General features: G+C 41.4%; 2 protein-coding genes across 2 annotated transcripts in view; one reads left to right on the plus strand and one right to left on the minus strand.

Moving 5' to 3' along the window:
* LOC117442748 (thrombospondin type-1 domain-containing protein 4-like) overlaps nucleotides 1–4,393 on the plus strand; it is a 95,286-nt gene extending 90,893 nt beyond the window's left edge. Inside the window, 1 exon segment of the mRNA XM_034078700.1 lies at nucleotides 2,255–4,393. Within this exon segment, the coding sequence (XP_033934591.1) occupies nucleotides 2,255–2,418 (164 nt within the window). The 3' untranslated portion in view covers nucleotides 2,419–4,393.
* An 8,562-nt stretch (nucleotides 4,394–12,955) lies between these two features.
* pepd (peptidase D) overlaps nucleotides 12,956–21,340 on the minus strand; it is a 35,423-nt gene continuing 27,038 nt past the window's right edge. Inside the window, 4 exon segments of the mRNA XM_034077454.2 lie at nucleotides 12,956–13,427; nucleotides 15,290–15,481; nucleotides 18,224–18,408; nucleotides 19,564–19,712. Of these exon segments, the coding sequence (XP_033933345.1) occupies nucleotides 13,284–13,427; nucleotides 15,290–15,481; nucleotides 18,224–18,408; nucleotides 19,564–19,712 (670 nt within the window). The 3' untranslated portion in view covers nucleotides 12,956–13,283.

Genomic DNA, 21,340 nt, shown 5'->3' on the forward strand with positions numbered 1-21,340 from the left:
AGACTCTTATGGCACTACTTATATTCTATTTTATTGTGTTTACTTGCACTATTTTATCTGTTTTATTGTGTTGCACTGTTGGAGCCTGTGACCTAAGATTGTCATCGTCATGACTACACCGTAGCTATGTACGCATGACAATAAAAGCCTTGAATCTTGATTGAGCAAGGTTTCAATACCCAAACTGTTAGTTAGTAGAAGTCCGAGCAGCACTGGTTCCTTTACACAAGTAAGCATATTAATACAGTGTCCAATACTCTTCATTTAAACATTCACTTAAGTTAAGGTACAAACATATTAGCATCATAATGTACACAAACTAAAATGCTCAATCTGCACGGACCATTAGAGAACAATTGATATTATTCAATCGTAGGAATGTGAGCGAGTGCATCCAAGTTAAGTAGATGAATAAAATTTTAAAAAAGAGCTGGCTAAGGAGGATCCTTTATTTTTATTTGACAATAACTATAAGTTGTGTGTGATTTTCACCAAAAGCCCAATAAAGTCAAGCTTAATAAACATGATAAAGAATGTGTTGTTTATATTTCGTATTAATAATCTGAATCTTCATGTCGGACGTGTAATTAACTAAAGCTTTGTTGTTTATTGATATCAGACAATGATACTACAGATTATTCAATTAATTAAATATTTCGTTTTGTTATTGCATTCATGTGTATAGTACTGTATCGTCTTTTGTTTCATTTATATTTTCTTTGGTTTTACACGCTCGAAAAAAGAAAAAAAAACTAAACATGTGAATAAAGTCATCAAATCAATGAAGTAAAAAGAACAATGGAAGTACAAAGTTGTACTTAAGTATAGTACTTGAGTTAAGTTACTATCCAGTACTTTATATACTGTATGGTTTAATTATTTCATACATCAAATAAAAACAAGTACTTCAACTGTAACGTGAATAATAGCAAGAAAAAGTACTTAAAAAATGAATACAGAATTTGAGTAAAAGTAGTCACTTTCCGCCACCGGTCCAGTTCTTTAAATATGGTTTAAATTATTTCATGCAGCTCCCGGGCTTAACAGGTGCAAATATGGGGCCCTTTTTTCAAATGTGTTAAGAAGATAAAGTTCCCAATCATTCCTGATTAAACTTTTGCATTTTGGAGGGGTCCCAACCAAGCGGCAAACTCTGGGGAACAGCCGGCGTCCCGGAGCTAGCCCACTAGTTAGGTCCGGGCGGTGGAGTCCGTCTTTTCTCAACGTGTGAATGACGAGCATTCAGAATAACAAAATATAGCTAATTCTCCTGCAGATTGTCTCGTTTGATGAATGTAACGTTTATATAGGGGAGCTACACTGTTAGCAGTAACTTGGTATGCATGTATTTCATGTTAGCTTAGCTTCTTAGCCTGAGCTAGCTCTGTTTACTTCCAGTTCGGAGGCAGCAGCTCCCGCCTCGGCTCCGCCTCTTTGCCCTTATTTGGAGCAGGCGGGAATAGACTCTGACGTCACAGTCGAGCCGTTAGTGGCCGACTCCGCCTACTAAGGGCTTCACGGCAACTCTGCAGAATCCTATGGGTGACGTCACGGAGACTACGTCCATGCAGTCTATGGTCCCAACACTGGACGGGTTGTCACAGGCGTCAGAGAATAATTCTGTATACATGTTTACCTTTCGCCCTCTGACGCAGCTGACACACCTTGAGCAGCCGCTATCTCCCTAAAGGAGCAAGTTGTTGTTGTTACCAGTTTGTGACCGGGCAGCTCTCGGTCAGAGGTAGTTATTGTTGTGGAACCTGGAGCATCCTTCTCGGGGTGTAGATCGAGCCATGAGCCACAACAACTGTGATCCAGTGTCCTCAGCTGTTTGGTCTATCTATTGAGGAATGTTGATTATTCTCTCTGAACTAGTTAAAACCTGGAGCTACAGGAGGGCTCTTCAGAATGTATTGTGGCATCTCTACCGTGCGGTCAGACCGTGGCCCGTGACATGTCAGGTGAATTCTCCGGCCGAAGCTCCAAATAAACCGCCAGTGTTTGCCATCAAAGCTCCAGCTCTCCATCGTTTCTCTTTGAGTCCTGAGTCCAAGTGCTTCAGAAGTTTCCCCCACAGCGGGGAGGAGGTTTATTATTGACGTTGTTGTTTTAGCTGACCGGTTTTCTATTTATTTATTTGTTGTATTTGTTGTAAGTGAAGATTTGTTGACCTACTTTTGATACATGCTCTGATAGAATAACTGTATGCTGTTGAAAAAACCCAATAAACAATCAAGTCTTCTCTCTGTTTCAGATGAGAACTGCAGAGATAAGTACTTCAACTGTAACGTGGTGGTCCAGGCTCGGCTCTGCGTCTACGATTACTACAAAACCTCCTGCTGTGCGTCCTGTTCCCGAGTCGCCCAAAAACAAAAACAGTCCGTCCAGAGACAGTCCGTCCAGAGGAGCCGCAGCTAACCCCCCCCGGACCCTGGCTTCAATGGACGCTTGTTTTGACGGCCAGGGAAGGAAACTGAAGACTTTAAGTGGGTTCGTTTGGAGTATTGATGTCACGTACGAGAACGATCCGACTTCTCTTTGGTCCGAACGAAGGGAACCGAGTCGTACTTGGTGTGAGCCGTTCTTTCTATCGTTGGTTCACTGCCTGCCTTAAATCCACTCGCCTTCACAGGAACTTGCTTTCCTGAATGCAAATGTTCCATAGATGATGGCATGCTGCTTGAGTAGTAGTTTGGCTGGCTGCAGCAAGTTATACATTTTTCTGTGAGCAAAAGTAGATTTCTGGCAATACAGTCAATCATTATCCTGGTGATTATTTAGCAGATAAACCTATTAACCCCGCCGTCTTAAAAAGAACCTTCTCTTTTGAACGTCTCTGGGAAAGGAACGGAGCCAATTCCCATCACTAGTTTGGAGAAAGCTGAAGAGAGTGGAGGACAGGAATCCACTCTCTGGATAAAGAGACATCTGGAGACGGGACAGAGACTATCAGCGGACAGAGGAACATACAAGACACCTTTTTAAAATGGATTTTAACCACCTCTGTTTTTGTTTCAAGATATTTGCAGTCCACTTCCACCAATGATGGCTGCTGTGGATTACAGGATATGAAGAGGACAGCACCTGTAAACTGTTTAAAGTGGACGATATTGAGAAAGTATATTAGTTCTGATGTGTTTTTGTACTCTTCAATGGTCAGATCTATGGACGAATGTCACATGAAGTCGATGCGGTTTCACCTTTTTCAACTTTTTGACACCTTGACCAAAGATTTGTAACCAGAGCTGCAGCTGAAGATTATTTTCATATCGATTAATCTATCAATTGTTTTGTCTATATACTGTCAGAAAGAGTGAACAATGCCCATCCCAGTTTTTTAAAAGTCCAAAACCCAAAGAGATTTACTTTTAATAAGATATAAAACAGAGAAAACCAGAACATCTTTATATTTGAGAGGCTGAAAAACATAGTTTTCTGCAATTGTTTGCATAAAAAATAACTAGCGGTTAGAAAAAACAGTATTCTTTTTAACAAAGACAGTGACAAATTTACTATTTTTCTTGAAAAACAAATGCAGTGCATCCTCCCTGGACCTGATGCGGTTTCCTTTATCCAGAAAATATCTTTGTGGCATAGATTTCTGACGCCTACGAAGAAGCAAACCACTTTTTCCCCCTATAGGCCAGGAGTTGTAACTGCAGTCTGTTTAATAACCGTGTACATGACAGAGTGAATGATAAAGGTCCTCCAGCAACTGAAGAGAAGAAGCCCCTCTTCAGTTATTTATTTGAGTGGTTCCCATGGAGACGAGTGCTTTATGGCCCACACTGGCCTCTCATTGGCTGTGGGGATAAAACATTGACTCTCCACCAATCACAGCCTTTGAACTGAATTCAAGCTGCTGGATGGGATAAGCAGATGTTGAAACATCTAAATATGATTAGGCAAATGTTAAAAGTGCATGTATATAAATATATTTTCTGTGGGAGATGATCATTCCACACGTGTACGATAGATCACCAATGATAAAAAAAGTATAATAATATTTGATTGTACAGATGACAGTATTTTACAGCTATTGATCTGTGTGGCGAATATGAGGTTCAATCAGTTTCAGACACGACCTGCACACAGTACCTCTCAAGTGTTTCTTTTGTACTATATGTAATCATTTCCCTCCATGCACTATAACCTGACCTCTGATCAGAAGTACTGTATGTGTATCCATGTACAGCATGACTCAAGTATTACAATTAATTCAATCTCTAAAGGTTGAAAATGTGCCAGCATGACAGGATTATTCTGGATTTCCCCCCAAAACGATCAGATTAGATATAAAATACCAGGGTGTTTCAGTATTCAGTAGCTCATTAAACTTCTGTATGTGCCTTATTTTACGTTTCTAGTGTTCAACAGTTGATCTTCACAAGGATTGCTCTTCTGAAATAAACAAAATACTAATTAAGTGTACACTTTACAGCATAGTGGTGTGATTTCTACTTTGATGCGGCTTTGCTCAGACGCATATTTAAGACTGTCACATATTGGCAGTTACTTTTTATATCAGTCATTTCTATTAAAAAGCAGTGCTTAACTTAAAGGGGACCTATGATGCAAAATGCACTTTCTGATGTCTTTTATACATCAACATGTGTCCCCGGTGTGTCGGGGAACTCACGCAGCGTCAGCAAATAAAACCCTCTCTCTTTTCCTCCGTACTCAAATCTCTAAAAACGGGGAACAACGGAGCTGATCCAGATCTGCGTCCGATATGACGTAATATCTGAAATGTGGACCCACGGCCCAATCAGAAAGTTGCTATCAGAAACAACGCCCGACTGTTTTGGACGTAATATGGTCGTGTTTACATTAGCATCGCTAACACTCAGAGCTAACCTGTACTGGAGAGCATGTGTGTGAAGAAGCAGGAAGTAAAAAGGAACTCACCTTGTGGTATAACCGGCAAGAGAGAAAGCCTTTGAGCTCCAGACTGTTTCAGAGAGAATCCTTGATGATCCATGATATGGCGTTTCATCACGGCAGCATTTAGTTTAGACGGTAGCTGCCGGGTCCCGCATGAGCTCAGACCCCTCCTTTTTATTTTGTATCAATTATTTATTTTTTTAAAGCTTCATACCCAAATCAGCACTTTTGAAACAGGAAGTGGAATAGAGGGATATGAGGCACGGCTAGAATGGGTGATCTGTTTGGTATTTTGAGCAAAACACTTCATAGACATGTTTTTTCTATATTTGTATATATCTGAGACCTATGCTATTGCCTAAAGATAGCATGATGGGTGCACTTTAAAGGATAAATGTCAAGTAATAGAGTTTCTGTTTGTAAATGCTTTGTGTCTACGAGACTGTCATTCTTTATGCTACCACATGATGGAGCCAGAGTATTAACATTTCAAATGCTATACATAAAACATCAAAATCAACAGGTATGGTACTCAGTCAGATCTTGTACTTGAATAAAAGTAGAAGTACTCAGATATTGTACTTGAGTAAAAGTAGAAGTACTCAGATCTTGTACTTGAGTAAAAGTAGAAGTACTCAGACCTTGTACTTGAATAAAAGTAGAAGTACTCAGATCTTGTACTTGAGTAAAAGTAGAAGTACCAGAGTGTAGGAATACTCTGTTACAGTAAAAGTCCTGCATTCAAAATATTCCTCAAGTAAAAGTAGAAAAGTATTATCATCAAAATATAGTTAAAGGTCCCATGTCATGCTTTTCCAGTTATTACCCGTCCGTTTGTGAGTTATGAAGGTTTTTATGCATGTAAACAGTCTGCAGAGTCAAAATCCTCAAAGTACACCCTGTAGCGAGTAAAACTCTAACACAGAAAATACCTCCCCAAAACGCCTCGTTGGAGATACGTCATTGTCCATTGTTTACTTCCTGGGTATCGTGACGTAGGAATGGCCAGAAGCCGCGCCCAGAGCTACAGTATGACGCGATACGGTCATGCGGTACCCGGAACCAAATGGACCAATCCGTGGAGCCGTTACGTTAAAGATCAAATGCAAAGCTTCCAAATATGCTACATTTTTATAGAAATGTTGTTTTTAAGACTGCCTGTATTTTTTATTTTATTTAAATCGAGTTAATACACCCGAAAAAAAGCTTTTTATTGATACAAAACTCGACCCAAAGCCGTCTGAATTTCTGAATTTCAGCCTCTGCGCGCGTGACGTCGTTGTTGCCAAACAGCCAAATATCCCGACTCGGCAGTCTCGGTCACACACGGAATTAACATGGGTTATTGTTGTGCTTTTTGTTGTACGAACGGTGCGGGATCTGGGAGAGTTTTCCATGCATTTCCCAAAGACCAAATCATCCACCAAAAATTGATTATTTTAGTGAATCGTGTTGGCTGGCAACCGACAACATAGAGCAAGTTGTGTTCTGACCACTTCGCGTGTGATGCATACGGCGTTGATCCTGCTATCATCAAGGCTGTTGGTGCAGAAGCATTAATAGTACATCGGAGGCTGAAACCCGGAGCCGTCCCCTGCATATTTCAGCACAAGAAACCACTGAAAGAACGAAAGAGCCGGGCGATGGCGAAACGCCAAAGAATTGAGGTAAACAACTTTTGATTAGATTTCAAAGCGCACGGAGCACAGCAGATAACGCAGATAACGGAATTGCAGTTTTATTAAGTTGTATTGCTTACAGAGGTGGGCACCGTTAGATTCTGTGTCTTTACGATCATAAACAATGTGTTGGATGTGCAGCTAGGATAAGTAATAAGGGAACTAGGATAAGTAATAAGGGAACTAGGAGTGATTTCGGTGCAGTAATAGGTTAGCATTTTTCGCTCGTGGCTAATTCACTGTTAGCATTGAAGTTTATCTGCAGCTCATTCATCGCTCCTCCACTCATAACGGAAAAGTGTGAACAATTAATTAATGTACCCCTTTTACAAGTGAAGATATAGTCTTTGTTGTGTTAGTGGCATTTTCGAGCCTGAAACCTGACAAACAGGCTCAGGGCTTAATAGGTTAAAATATTCCTTCAAACAGGTGGTGAAAAGCTTGATGCAGGACACCAGCACAGACACTGAGGATCCTGACATTGAGGGAGATACTGAAGTCGAGGAGATTGGGACAGAGGAGCCACACTCTTCTGGAGCCATGCAAACCGAAGTAGAGGTAAACAAAAGAATAAAGAACAAATCATCATGATGTAGTTGTTCACATATATATATATATATATATATATACTAGTACCAATATCAGCCTTTTTTAATGGACACATGCCCTCTAATTTTACTGCTGTTGTAATACACAATCAAGATTGTTCATCTTGTAAATGTTCAATTTGTTATTTTCCAATTTTATTACAGCTGCAAAACCGTGCCACTCAAACGTACGAGAGAGATTTTCCATCTCAGAAAAAAGCGTCAAGGGGAACCTGTACTTTGGACCTCAAATCTGGTTCGGACTTCGGACAACAGACTGCACTCCTCACCACAACGATCGGGACACCGTACCAGCCTCCTCCCATAGATCTCGATGAAGACGGATCTGGGCACTTTCTCGGTGCCAGCCTCGGGGACCTGTGGCTGGGTTTTGTCATTATATTGTAAATAAGAGAATAAACACTTGTTATTTCTGTTATTCTCTTACCCTTCGTACTCGGCTCCTGGGCTGCAACAAAAAGCAGGGAGGCGAGACGAAGGGTAAGAGAATAACAAGTGTTTATTCTCTTATTTACAATATAATCACAAAAACCAGCCACAGGTCCCCGAGGCTGGCACCGAGAAAGTGCCCAGAGGAGTGAGACCGACGCAACCGCCTGGGCTCCTCCTTTATCCCGCTTCACCAGGTGCAGCTCATCAGATAGCCATGCGCCCACAGGCGTGGCTCATCAGCACCTGCAACAACCTGAACAAACCACACACACGCACGCGCGCACACACACACACACACACACACACACACACACACGCACACGCACACACTGGGTTACATAATCCACACATGGAACTACAGTGGGAGGTTTTGTTTCCACATGGACATGTATGTGGATCTCTATATATATTGTGTGCCCTCCTGTCTTCTCTCTCTTTCTTCCCGGACTGCAACCGGACAACATGTAACAAATAAAGTCAACTTGTGTAGCTCCATTGCACCGCCTGCGACTCCCTATCTCTCGGCACTACACATCTTTCTTTTTTGTACTGGTGCTCAAAATCAATTCATTTCATGTTGATCTTGGTTATACTTATGAGGGTTACCAGGGGGATACAATTGTGCATATCTAGTTTATTTTGAGAAGACTGCTGTGGTCATGTTAGGTTTGAGGTCTGATATGAGTTATGCATTTAAATCCAGATGATTCAAAAACACTCTTCCGTTGAGCAGCTGGTCTGGACGATAACTCTGGGGTGTGTTGAGAATTTCTGCTGTGTTTCTTTCAGAGTTCATATGGAGGTAAGCTACAGAGCCCGTGGCACTATTTTGTTCTTATAATAATAATTAATTAATTAAACACTATGTACATTATTTTGTTTGTTTTTATACTTTTGACCATACTACACATAATGTTTTTCTTCATTTTATGCACAACTATTATACAATAAGACAACCATACACAGGTACCTTAAAGTAATTCATGTAATTTATTTTTACTGAATTTCGTGTTACACATTCACTTATTATTATTCACATATAGATAATCGCCGTCAGCACTTTCATCGGTGATTCAGGTGACGTTTCCTTGTATTTCCTCTTCGACATCAGAGGCTCGTATAAATATGGTTGGATGTCGACAACATACTCCAGATATTGGGTGGCCTCCGACTCAGAATCAGACATGATAGACGAAACTAAGTTGTACTATCGGCGGGAGCCGCTGTGAGCGATAAGCCTGGGTTTGTTTGTTTGGCAACTCTGACGTCACGCGACGCCATCTTGCGGAGGAGCGGCTGAGAAAATAAATCATCGGACTTGGTGTTGGGGGTTGAACAAAATAAATATTGCGCATTGCCAGACGCATATTATCTCCGATTTTAATACTGCAATATCTTAGATAGTGTTGTAGCTATATGATTTCAATTTTACTGGCAATTATAAAAAAACCTTTGCATTTGATCTTTAAGCCCCCGCTGATTGGTCCAAATTGACCAATCCACGGACTTCCTCACACACACACTGCTGATCTCTCCTCCCCGGCTGCTGGCTGATAACAGACAGTTGGGATCGCGGCGAAATTCTCTCTGCAGAGTGAAACCCATTCTCACTGCGTTTATCAACCTTTTTCTTACTCAACATCAAGCCACACTTATTGTTTTTACTTCGGCTGTGACTTTGTGTGTGCTCAGCTCACACCTCCACGGAGCTCAGTGCGATTCACAACGTCCCGACCAATCAGAGCACACTGTGCTCACAGGGAGGGTGGGGGCTGGAGCTATTGGAGCTACAACGAGCCGTTAAAGGCAGAGAGGGACATTCAGTGAATACACGTAGTTTACAGAGATGCTGTGAGAAACCAATGTGAGTTTGGAAAATTGCACAATATACATCTATTCTATTAGACCTCAACAATGGAATTATGATCAGTGGAAATGGCCATGACATGGGACCTTTAAAGTAGCGACAGTAATCAAGTCATAAGTCATTGTGCAGATTGGTCCATTTCAGAATAATATATATGATATGTTTTATAATGATTGATCATGAAAGTGTTCTCAAAGCTGGTGAAGGTGCAGCTAGTTTGAAGTACTTTGTAGACTGCAGGGTAGCTGGTGGATTTACTCCAGGTGGAACTAAAGTCTGATTTAACACTTGATTGTATTTCACATCATTCATCCACATCTGTAAAGTAACTAAAGGTATTAAATACATGTAGTGAGTAAAAGTACATAATGTAACTCTGAATTGTAGTGGAGTAGAAGTACATAACATTAAAATACTCAAGTAAAGTACAAGTATCTTGAGTAAATGTACTTTACACCCAGTGATGTACCTGAACGCGTTCAATGAACGATCGTTCATGAACGCGTTCATATTTTGGGCGAACGTGAACTGAACGTACTGTATTTCCGCTAGATGAACGTAATTGAGAACGCGTTCATTCTCAGCGCTCTATAACGGCGTTCAAAAGTGCGTTTATTCTCAGCACTGTATTATAACGGCGTTCAAAAGTGTGCCAGATTTCATATGCCTTTCAGCCGAAAACCCAGTTAAAACACACCGTAAACAGGCTTCAAAATAATGCGGAAAACTACCCAATCTGGCAACAGCAAGCTGCCTGTGACGCACCTGTCACCCCTGGCTGTCGCACTAAAATATAAATATACTAAATATATCAGACTCCTCACAACAAACAATGTGGAACCGCGGAACCGGCGAGCATTGCATGACTGAATGAATGAATTAGTATGGACGAAGCCGAGAGCAGCTGCAGCAGCACTCGCTCAGAGTGAGACTCTACGGCAGTGGTGGGGAACCTCCGGCCTCCGTCCGTATACGGCCCGCGAGACAATTTGGTACGGCCCTCGAGGTAATTTATAAACACACGCAAAAAATAAAAAAATGAAAGAAATCTAGACCGCAAAAAAATTAAACAAGCTAGTGCCTGTTTTTCCTGGCCAAGGTCAGGGTCCTTGAACACAACACGAGCCTAACGTGTCATTACGTGGTATATGTCTCGACGCCACTCCAGCACTTCAGTAATTGCAGTACCGATAAGTCCATACACATGCCGCAGTTTCTGCGATCTGCTCATCTGTCATACAGTCAATAACTTTGTTGTTATCATTAGCATGGTTAGCTAGCTATGCTAACGAATATAAGAAGCTTTGTCTACAACCAGTGAGGTAAAGGCACATCTTTATATGATCATTATAGTTATAAAAAATAAGAGAATAAAGTAAACAGGTATAAAATACTATATGACAGTTATTAATAAAGAAGAATACAGTTTCAAAGGGGAGTGATTTGTCAAATATCCATACATTAAAAGAACATCTGCTTACAGTTGTGTTTGGGTGTTGAGAGATGTGTCCATAGATCTCCTAATGTTGCTCTCATAGTGCAAACAATCTTGCCAGGGGAGCATGCCCCCCGGACCCCCCTAGAGGAGGTTAGGTCCCCCCCACTTAAATCATGTTCACATGGATAGGAAACTAAATACATTTGCACACATCTTGTGTCCATATCTTTCTGTTTTGGTGGTCACGCCACACCCTGCACGTGCATGCATACGTGAGTCATGGTGAGATATCTGGATTAAGAGGTTGCTTTTTCTTTGCACAGAATGAAATGAATGGGCTGTGATTTTAGTTTTATTAAGCAGAGGTCAATAACTTGTACGGCCCTCTGAGGATATTGCAAACATTGAAATGGCCAATTAACATCGTACAGGAGACAAATAATAGCTCGCAGCAACTTATTGAAAAAATAACTATGAACTATAAATTAGTTCATTTTTGAAACCATGAACTTTAGTTCAACATTTTGAATTATGAACTATGAACTGAACTAGTTCATTTTAAAATGTGTGAACTGTGAACTGAACTAGTTCATGTAGAAAGTGAACTTTCCCAACACTGTTTACACCACTGGTTCTATGTCATGACCTAACGAGTCCAAATCAATGCAGCATTACTAAACTGAACGAGTAAGATGCACCTCTTTTTATTGATTTTAATACACCTTCCTTTAATATATAAATATCTTTTTGAAAAAACAGATTTCTTTATTGAAAACTATTGATTTGGTTCAATCACTTCCATTTCATGTGAGCATGTGACTCCAAATCAATGCAGCATTGCATCACTGACCTGGACGTGTCGGACATTGTCTATTTAAAATTGAATTTTATTTCACATTCTACTTTTTATAAACATCTTTGAATAAAAAGGATTGATTCTGTTCAAAAGCGTCCACGCTAATGCATCCTTTTCCATCACATCAAGTATAAGGTATTGTAACTAATGACGTGTTTGACACACTATAGAAATCATTATTTGTACACTTTACAGAATAACTGTCATTCTTTAATTAAGGACAATGGCGTCCAACCTATTTTAGGAGTTACAGTTCAAACCATATGTGTGTGTTAATAAGACAAGAGGACTTATCTAGTTCACACAGACTGTGGTCAAATGTACTAATATCTCTCTAGGTCGTCCTCAGGCGAGCCCTCCATCGTCGCTTCTCCAAACATCTGGCCAGTTCATTGGTGCTTTGTGCTCCTGCGTCGTTCGTGAGTACGTCCACGTATGTTTGTGCGGGACGTCCTCGTGACCGATGCCCGCGTGTTGGTTCCCACAGCACCAATTTGCCGGCTGGCAGCTCTTGATGCCTTTGGCAATGTCCTGCTAGTCTCATTCTCCTGGCTGCAGTTTTCTCGCTCACCCTTGGTATTCCCTCGTACAGGATGTTGTTGGTTACATGTACACTCCTGCTGATGTTAAGTACTGCTCGCAACATTCTGGTGTAGCATCCGTCAAGAGACTTTTGCATAGAGGAGAACAGATTCTACCGTTGCATAGAAGAAGCTGAGTTTGATTAAAGGTGGGGTAGGTAAGTTTGAGAAACCGGCTCGAGATCGCTAGAATTTGAAAATACACAACCGGAGAAAATCTGCCACTTCCTTATAGCGCCCCTCCTCCAACACACACGAACGCGCACATGACCAATGAGGGCACGAGATAAGTTTGTGCCCCGATGGAAGGCTGACAGGCAGGTAGGCCATCCTGTAAAAAGTACAACCAATACAATTGGTTGTACTTTTTACAGTATTACGGCTTCTACAGATGACATTTTTGTATGTATTTTTTGTCAAAGCACTTCAGATATTCATTGCTATCGGGATGTTAAGAGCATTCCATGGAATATAACAAAAAATGTATCTCGAGCCGGTCTCTGAAACTTACCTACCCCACCTTTAATATATATCAAATACATGTAATTAAATACGAAAAAAAACATTAAAAATACCATCTTAATAAACAGAAATTCTCTTCTGCACACAGTTGCAAATAAAATGTTTATTCAAATTGATTTCACGGCATTTTGTGAATGGGTACAAAGAGAGAAATATAAGAATAACCATATTAAAAAATGAAGGCAGCACCGAAATGAACACTTTTAATGTATAAGGTGGAGTCTGTCCCTTTTGCTATTTCTGAAAGCTTGTAAAAAAGATACTGCATACATTTCATTTTAATATTACAACACGCTTATTCTAACGCTTAGTACAAAATCTTGATTGATTGATTGAGTAGTTACTTCATGCGAACTGAAGGATATGCTCGTGTTTTTCTGCAGTAAATCATGAATCTATTTATTTCGAGACTCCACTCAGACTTTCTGGCTGGTGACGACGGGGCTGAAGGTTTTTTCGGAGTCGGCCATGAACGCCTCGATCTCCTCCACGGTGCGAGGGACGCACGTCAACAGCTCGATGCCGTCAGCCGTCACCGCGATGTCGTCCTCGATGCGCACCTGAACACACCACGAAACAGAGGTCAGACACATAGAGAGGAAAAGGTCCCCGATTATACTGTTTTTCATCAATATATTACAGGTCTCAGATATATACAGAGCCTGTCTCTCATTGGCTGAAACACCAAACAGATCATTGCAGCATTACCCATAATCCCCTCTGTTTCAGCCCTGTTTCAAAGGTGCTGATTCTCTGTCTGTTACTTCAGATGAAATAAGGAGCCCCTCCCCACGCCCCTCTGAGAGAGATTTGGTTACAAAGAACTCAATGGAGCTCTAGAGGAGATTCAGGTGATAAGGGGGGGGGGGGTTACCTTGTTGCTGATTGGCTAATGGTTACACAAGACAACACATCGTTATGACATCACAAAGTGGCCAAAATCTGATCAGCTCATTTTCAGACAGGTTTTTATAGAAATGGATCAAAAAGAGAGAGAATCTTTGTTCCTGAAACTTTCAGAGTCTCTTTCCACAGAGGGGACACATGTTGATGAAGAAGAGACATGGAGAAGAGGGGACACATGTTGATGTAGAAGAGACATGAAGAAGAGGGGACACATGTTGATGTAGAAGAGACATGGAGAAGAGGGGACACATGTTGATGTAGAAGAGACATGAAGAAGAGGGGACACATGTTGATGAAGAAGAGACATGGAGAAGAGGGGACACATGTTGATGTAGAAGAGACATGAAGAAGAGGGGACACATGTTGATGTAGAAGAGACATGAAGAAGAGGGGACACATGGTGATGTAGAAGAGACATGAAGAAGAGGGGACACATGTTGATGTAGAAGAGACATGAAGAAGAGGGGACACATGTTGATGTAGAAGAGACATGAAGAAGCGGAGACACATGTTGATGTAGAAGAGACATGAAGAAGAGGGGACACATGTTGATGTAGAAGAGACATGAAGAAGAGGGGACACATGTTGATGTAGAAGAGACATGAAGAAGAGGGGACACATGTTGATGTAGAAGAGACATGAAGAAGCGGAGACACATGGTGATGTAGAAGAGACATGAAGAAGAGGGGACACATGTTGATGTAGAAGAGACGTGAAGAAGAGGGGACACATGTTGATGTAGAAGAGCCATGAAGAAGAGGGGACACATGTTGATGTAGAAGAGACATGAAGAAGAGGGGACACATGTTGATGTAGAAGAGACATGAAGAAGAGGGGACACATGTTGATGTAGAAGAGACGTGAAGAAGAGGGGACACATGTTGATGTAGAAGAGACGTGAAGAAGAGGGGACTCATGTTGATGTAGAAGAGACATGGAGAAGAGGGGACACATGTTGATGTAGAAGAGACGTGAAGAAGAGGGGACACATGTTGATGTAGAAGAGACATGAAGAAGAGGGGACACATGTTGATGTAGAAGAGACATGAAGAAGAGGGGACACATGTTGATGTAGAAGAGACATGAAGAAGCGGAGACACATGTTGATGTAGAAGAGACATGAAGAAGAGGGGACACATGTTGATGTAGAAGAGACATGAAGAAGAGGGGACACATGTTGATGTAGAAGAGACATGAAGAAGAGGGGACACATGTTGATGTAGAAGAGACATGAAGAAGCGGAGACACATGTTGATGTAGAAGAGACATGAAGAAGAGGGGACACATGTTGATGTAGAAGAGACATGAAGAAGAGGGGACACATGTTGATGTAGAAGAGACGTAAAGAAGAGGGGACACATGTTGATGTAGAAGAGACATGAAAAAGCGGAGACACATGTTGATGTAGAAGAGACAGCTCATTTTCAAACAGGTTGTTTTCATATAACTGGATCAGGACACAAAGAGAGAGAATCTTTTTTCAACCACAATATAAAAGTCTTTTCGGCGCACTGACCCCTCCGAAGCCCCTGAAGCGCTGCAGCACGGCGCCGTTGATGAAGCAGCTCTGTTTCGGGTTGCTTAGCGCCTGATCCAGCAGGTGGTTGATGAAGTAGATGCCCGGCTCCACCGTGAGGACCATCCTCTCCTGCACCAGGCGGCCCATCCGGAGACTCTTCAGCCCGGGCTCGTTCACACGCTCCGTCCCCTGGGAGAGTACAGGAATGCACGTGAATATAATGATCTAACATCAGAGTACACACATATCTTCTTCAGCATATACACCACTGTGTAATTTGGAACCACTAATTCATTTGTGAGAAAGACCAACATCGTAAAAAACACAAGCTGCAGATAGAAAAGTAGTAACATTTTATAACCATTGTTTTACGTCTAGGAAAGTGTCAATAACAAGGAACTGGGACTATTCAAGACATTGTGAACTGATATGTTCGGTTCTTTTGCAATAAATCACGTTAGCCTCTAAAAGAGACATATTCTGATCATGTGCAGGTGTATATCAGTATGTAGTGTCTCTACTTTAAAGAGTCCTCTCCTGCTGATGTGCAGGTGTATATCAGTATGTAGTGTCTCTACTTTAAAGAGTCCTCTCCTGCTGATGTGCAGGTGTATATCAGTATGTAGTGTCTCTACTTTAAAGAGTCCTCTCCTGCTGATATTCAGGTGTATATCAGTATGTAGTGTCTCTACTTTAAAGAGTCCTCTCCTGCTGATGTTCAGGTGTATATCAGTATGTAGTGTCTCTACTTTAAAGAGTCCTCTCCTGCTGATGTGCAGGTGTATATCAGTATGTAGTGTCTCTACTTTAAAGAGTCCTCTCCTGCTGATGTGCAGGTGTATATCAGTATGTAGTGTCTCTACTTTAAAGAGTCCTCTCCTGCTGATATTCAGGTGTATATCAGTATGTAGTGTCTCTACTTTAAAGAGTCCTCTCCTGCTGATGTTCAGGTGTATATCAGTATGTAGTGTCTCTACTTTAAAGAGTCCTCTCCTGCTGATGTGCAGGTGTATATCAGTATGTAGTGTCTCTACTTTAAAGAGTGATCTCCTGCTGATGTGCAGGTGTATATCAGTATGTAGTGTCTCTACTTTAAAGAGTCCTCTCCTGCTGATGTTCAGGTGTATATCAGTATGTAGTGTCTCTACTTTAAAGAGTCCTCTCCTGCTGATGTGCAGGTGTATATCAGTATGTAGTGTCTCTACTTTAAAGAGTCCTCTCCTGCTGATATTCAGGTGTATATCAGTATGTAGTGTCTCTACTTTAAAGAGTCCTCTCCTGCTGATGTTCAGGTGTATATCAGTATGTAGTGTCTCTACTTTAAAGAGTCCTCTCCTGCTGATGTTCAGGTGTATATCAGTATGTAGTGTCTCTACTTTAAAGAGTCCTCTCCTGCTGATGTTCAGGTGTATATCAGTATGTAGTGTCTCTACTTTAAAGAGTCCTCTCCTGCTGATGTTCAGGTGTATATCAGTATGCAGTGTCTCTACTTTAAAGAGTCCTCTCCTGCTGATGTTCAGGTGTATATCAGTATGTAGTGTCTCTACATGTCTTCATGCTTTAATGTTCAAAAAGCTTTATTCTTCTCATACTGCCTGTGCTGCAGCACCTCTTTTCACCCTCTGTCTGAAACCAGAGCCCAGTCTGCTCTGATTGGTTAGCTGGCCGGCTCTGTTGTGATTGGTCCACCGATTAGAGATGTCCCGCCCCTTAGCCTATCACGTACAATATGTTGGAGCGCTAGCCAATATGGTACGTAGAAATGTCACTGTCTTCAAGTACGTTGAAGAACTGATTCCCCAAACATATTGAAAGCGTTTGTTCGGACTGCTGACAGTAGGGTTGTATGAGGTAGTTGTCCCATGTCACAGTAGAGGCACAACATACAAATAGGAACCTGAAAATGAGCATCATGTTCATCTTTAAGACATCTCCTGGAGATCAGACTGAGACGAGCCAACAGTATATTTTGTCCACAGACTGATCACTGTATTTACTGTATATTCAGCGCCGCCTGCCTCACACACTGACACTTCTCCTGGAGACCACGTGGGTTAAATGTCTTCTGCTGTCAGGTCGCAGAAGAGCAGCTGGACTGAATCTTCCACCACATCCTGAAGCCGTCTGTGTTCAGAGTTCAGACAACATTTCAGTCCCCCCCCTCCCCCCTCTCTCCCCCCTCTCTCTCCTGCCCTCTCCCTGAACCTGTTCGGCCTCTTTTTGTCTCACTTCTGCACCGGGCTCTCTCTATTATTGATGACACATCAAAAGAGCAGTGGGTTTCTTCTTCTGGCTGGAGACTGTTGCAACAGTAAGGGTCTGTTGTGTTCAATTGCATTCAGTTTCATTCACTTTATCTACAAACAGTTAAAAACAATACAGTTACAAGACATAGAAGAGATCAAATGGGAAGCACCGATAATAATAGGAGGAGGAGTTTAAAACACGGCACCCTCAAATATTAAAAACTGCTGTGACATTTTAATTTGCTGTCCTCTTGTTTGGTTTACGGTCTCGCGCCTATACTTTTTTGGTCTTGTCTAAGTGTTAAATATACCCACACAATCTCAACACGTCTAAGCACGTCTGAATAATTATTATTATTCCTGTAATTTAAATAGGGTCCTTCAACCTGACTATATGTTGATTCTCATACCTCAAATATATTACTTATAGACGTAACAAGCACATATTTTATATTTTATTCCATTAAATGTAAATACTGCTTTACTTTATTTTACTATATATATATATATTTTTTTTAATGTTATTATAGTGTTCTTAAAATAGTTATGTGTTTTTTTAATTCTTGTTTTACTTTTATGTATGCACCACGACACCAAGTCAAATTCCTCGCACGTGTCAACCTACCTGTTAATAAATACATTCTGATTCTGAACCACATCCATCACAGAATTAAAGTCTGCTCACCTCAGGGTACCCCCCCACATCGTGCACGTCGATGCCCAGCAGGTGTCCCAGGCCGTGGGGCATGAAGACGGACCCCATGTGGACCTCCATCATGGCGTCCACGCTGCCGCTCAGCAGCCCCAGACGCAGCAGCTCCTCCAGGTGGACGCGGTCCGCCAGGCGGTGCATCTCGGTCCACTTCACTCCTGCAGCACAAACACAGCGTTAGTGAAGAACAGACGAGTCCAAGACCCGAACTCTAACTCTCAGAATGTCGGCATAAGGCCAGGTTTACATTTGATTAGCACGTGGGCTTTGCACAGAGAGATGAAGAGGTATTTGTTTGCAAATATATTGTAGGGAAATATCTTGAAAATAAATATCAGTGTTTACCTATTAATGTTATTGTCTAATGTATGTCTTATGTTTGGCATTTGTGTTGAGTGTAGGGTTTGATGTGTACACTAAACCAAACTGAACTGAACTTAAATAGACTAAACTCAACTCAACCAAACTAAACTAGTCCAACCTTTAATAAACTTCACTAAACTACACAAATCATTAGAAAACTAAACTCAACCAAACTAAAGTTGCCCATTTAATGACACTTTAAAGGGCACCTATCATGCTATCTGTAGGCAATAGCACAGGTCTCAGATATATACAAATATATACAAACATGTCTATGAAGTGTTTTGCTCAAAATACCAAACAGATCACCCATTCTAGCCATGCCTCTATCCCTCTATTTCACTTCCTGTTTCTAAAGTGCTGATTTGGGTATAAAGCTTTCAAAAATTGATAAAAAAGAGGGGCGGAGCTTATGCGAGAGATTCTACCGGCAGATACTGCCGTGATGAAACGCCATATCATGGATTATCAAGGATTCTCTCTGAAACAGTATGGAGCTCAAAGGCTTTCTCTCTTGCCGGTTACACCACAAGGTGAGTTCCTTTCTACTTCCTGCTTCTTCACACACATACTCTCCAGCACAGGTTAGCTCTGAGTGCTAGCGATGCTAATGTCAACACCGACCATATTACGTCCAAAACAGTCGGGCATTGTTTCTGATAGCAACGTTTCTGATTGGGCCGTGGGTCCACATTTCAGATGTTACGTCATATCGGACACAAATCTGGATCAGCTCCGTTGTTCCCCGTTTTTAGAGATTTGGGTACGGAGGAAAAGAGAGAGGGTTTTATTTTCTTACGCTGCGTTAGTTCCCCGACACACCGGGGACACATGTTTATGTATAAAAGACATAAAAAAGTGCATTTTGCTTGATAGGTCCCCTTTGTCTTCCCCTACGTCAGTGAAGTGTTCTCCACAGTTAATCTCCATAGTGACTGAGAGATGCTGACCTGGTTTGATGGCGGCCATGACGGCTCTGGAGGATTTGAGCACGGCTTCGTAGACGTTCCTCTGGTCCGAGGTGAACCTGCCGTTAGCCGGGAAGGAGCAGGTGATGTCCGAGGAGTAGCAGTAGTACTCTCCGCCCATATCAAACAGGCTGTGGGCGACAACACATCAGAGTTATTCATAAACACTTATGCATAGACTCATTGACTCTATGCATAACATTAATGCACACAATATCGGTTTTCTTTTTTTATTGCTGCCGGATTTTATTCCATTCTATTTTTATGTAAATACTGTTATATTTCACTATATTTTTTATTGTTTGTAATATTTTTTAATGTTACTATAGTTTTCTAAAAATAGTTCTCTCTGTGTTTTTACATGTTTGTTTGACTTTTATGTATGCACGATGACATCAAGTCAAATTCCTCGTACGTGTCAACCTACCTGGTAATAAACCTGTTTCTGATCACATCTGTAATATATCAGTACAAATATAGTAAAATATTTGGTAACACTGTATATTAAGGTACACATATCAACCATCAACTAGCTTTTCAGTAACATGCATACGAGCAGTATATTGGCTCTTTATTTAGCATTATAAACCCTTATAAATGCCTTATTCTACAACAGGGTGTCCGCGGGGTCTTAAAAAGTATTAAAAGTTGATAAATCAATTTAGCGAAAATGAAGGCTATTAAAAAGTATTAAACGGCATCTTCCAAGGTATTACATTGTGTAGCTTGTTTTCAATAAGTATATAAATGGTCCAAAGAGGTTGTGTTCTACAGTCTGCCTGAATGTAATCATGGCGTAGGTGTGTCGTGTGATTCTGTGGAGTTTATTTATGGCATCCCGTTGGGTTTGATGTCATCTGAACAGGACATCGCACGCTCACTGCTTGATAGCGCGAAGGTCCGTTTACGCCGGTTGCTAAGCAACATCGTTATGGGGAAATGCAAGTCTGCGTCCAAATGGTTGGAAGATAAGGAGGAAGGACAATCAATACTGTGTATAGTCAATGTGAGGTAAAGTGTGTCGCCAAGGTAACCGGTTAGAACTCCAAGTGGCGATGAGTAGTCAATGTGAGGTAAAGTGTGTCACCAAGGTAACCGGTTAGAACTCAAAGTGGCGATGAGTAGTCAATGTGAGGTAAAGTGTGTCACCAAGGTAACCGGTTAGAACTCCAAGTGGCGATGAGGTCTTAAAATTAGGGCTGTCAAACGATTACAATTTTTAATCAGATTAATCACAGTTTAAAAATTAATTAATCATGATTAATCATCATTCGAACTATGTCCAAAATATGCCATTTATTTATGTATATTGTTGTGGGAATGGAAAGATAAATGAAAGAAGGCGGATATATCCATTTAACACACAGTATCTATGTTTATTATAACATTTTTCTGCGTGTCAAAATGAAAGACAGCCCACACACCTATCAATCATCAAACCATGGGGTCTTAATTCATTACGTGTTGATTTCTATCAACAGGGGAGTACTTCAGGAAAGTCGACAGAGGGGGGGGGGGGCTAGTGGAGTACTTCGTGACCACAGAGTGTGAACGTTGTGATCAGCTGTTTTAGCGCAGTTCTCCAGTGAAGGGGGGAGTCTCCCTCCGCAGCCGGTTGGCGTAGTTTTGGCACAGTTCCGTTGTACAGACCGACGTTAACAGCAGCCTGTCTGTGCACACGGAGACCGACTCTGTCGTCCGGTGATCTAACCGCCTTCTGGAAAAGCTTCACAAGTACGTCGGTACGCAAATGCGCTTT

Source organism: Pseudochaenichthys georgianus, chromosome 3, assembly GCF_902827115.2.
Source record: "Pseudochaenichthys georgianus chromosome 3, fPseGeo1.2, whole genome shotgun sequence".
NCBI classification, from domain to species: domain Eukaryota; kingdom Metazoa; phylum Chordata; class Actinopteri; order Perciformes; family Channichthyidae; genus Pseudochaenichthys; species Pseudochaenichthys georgianus.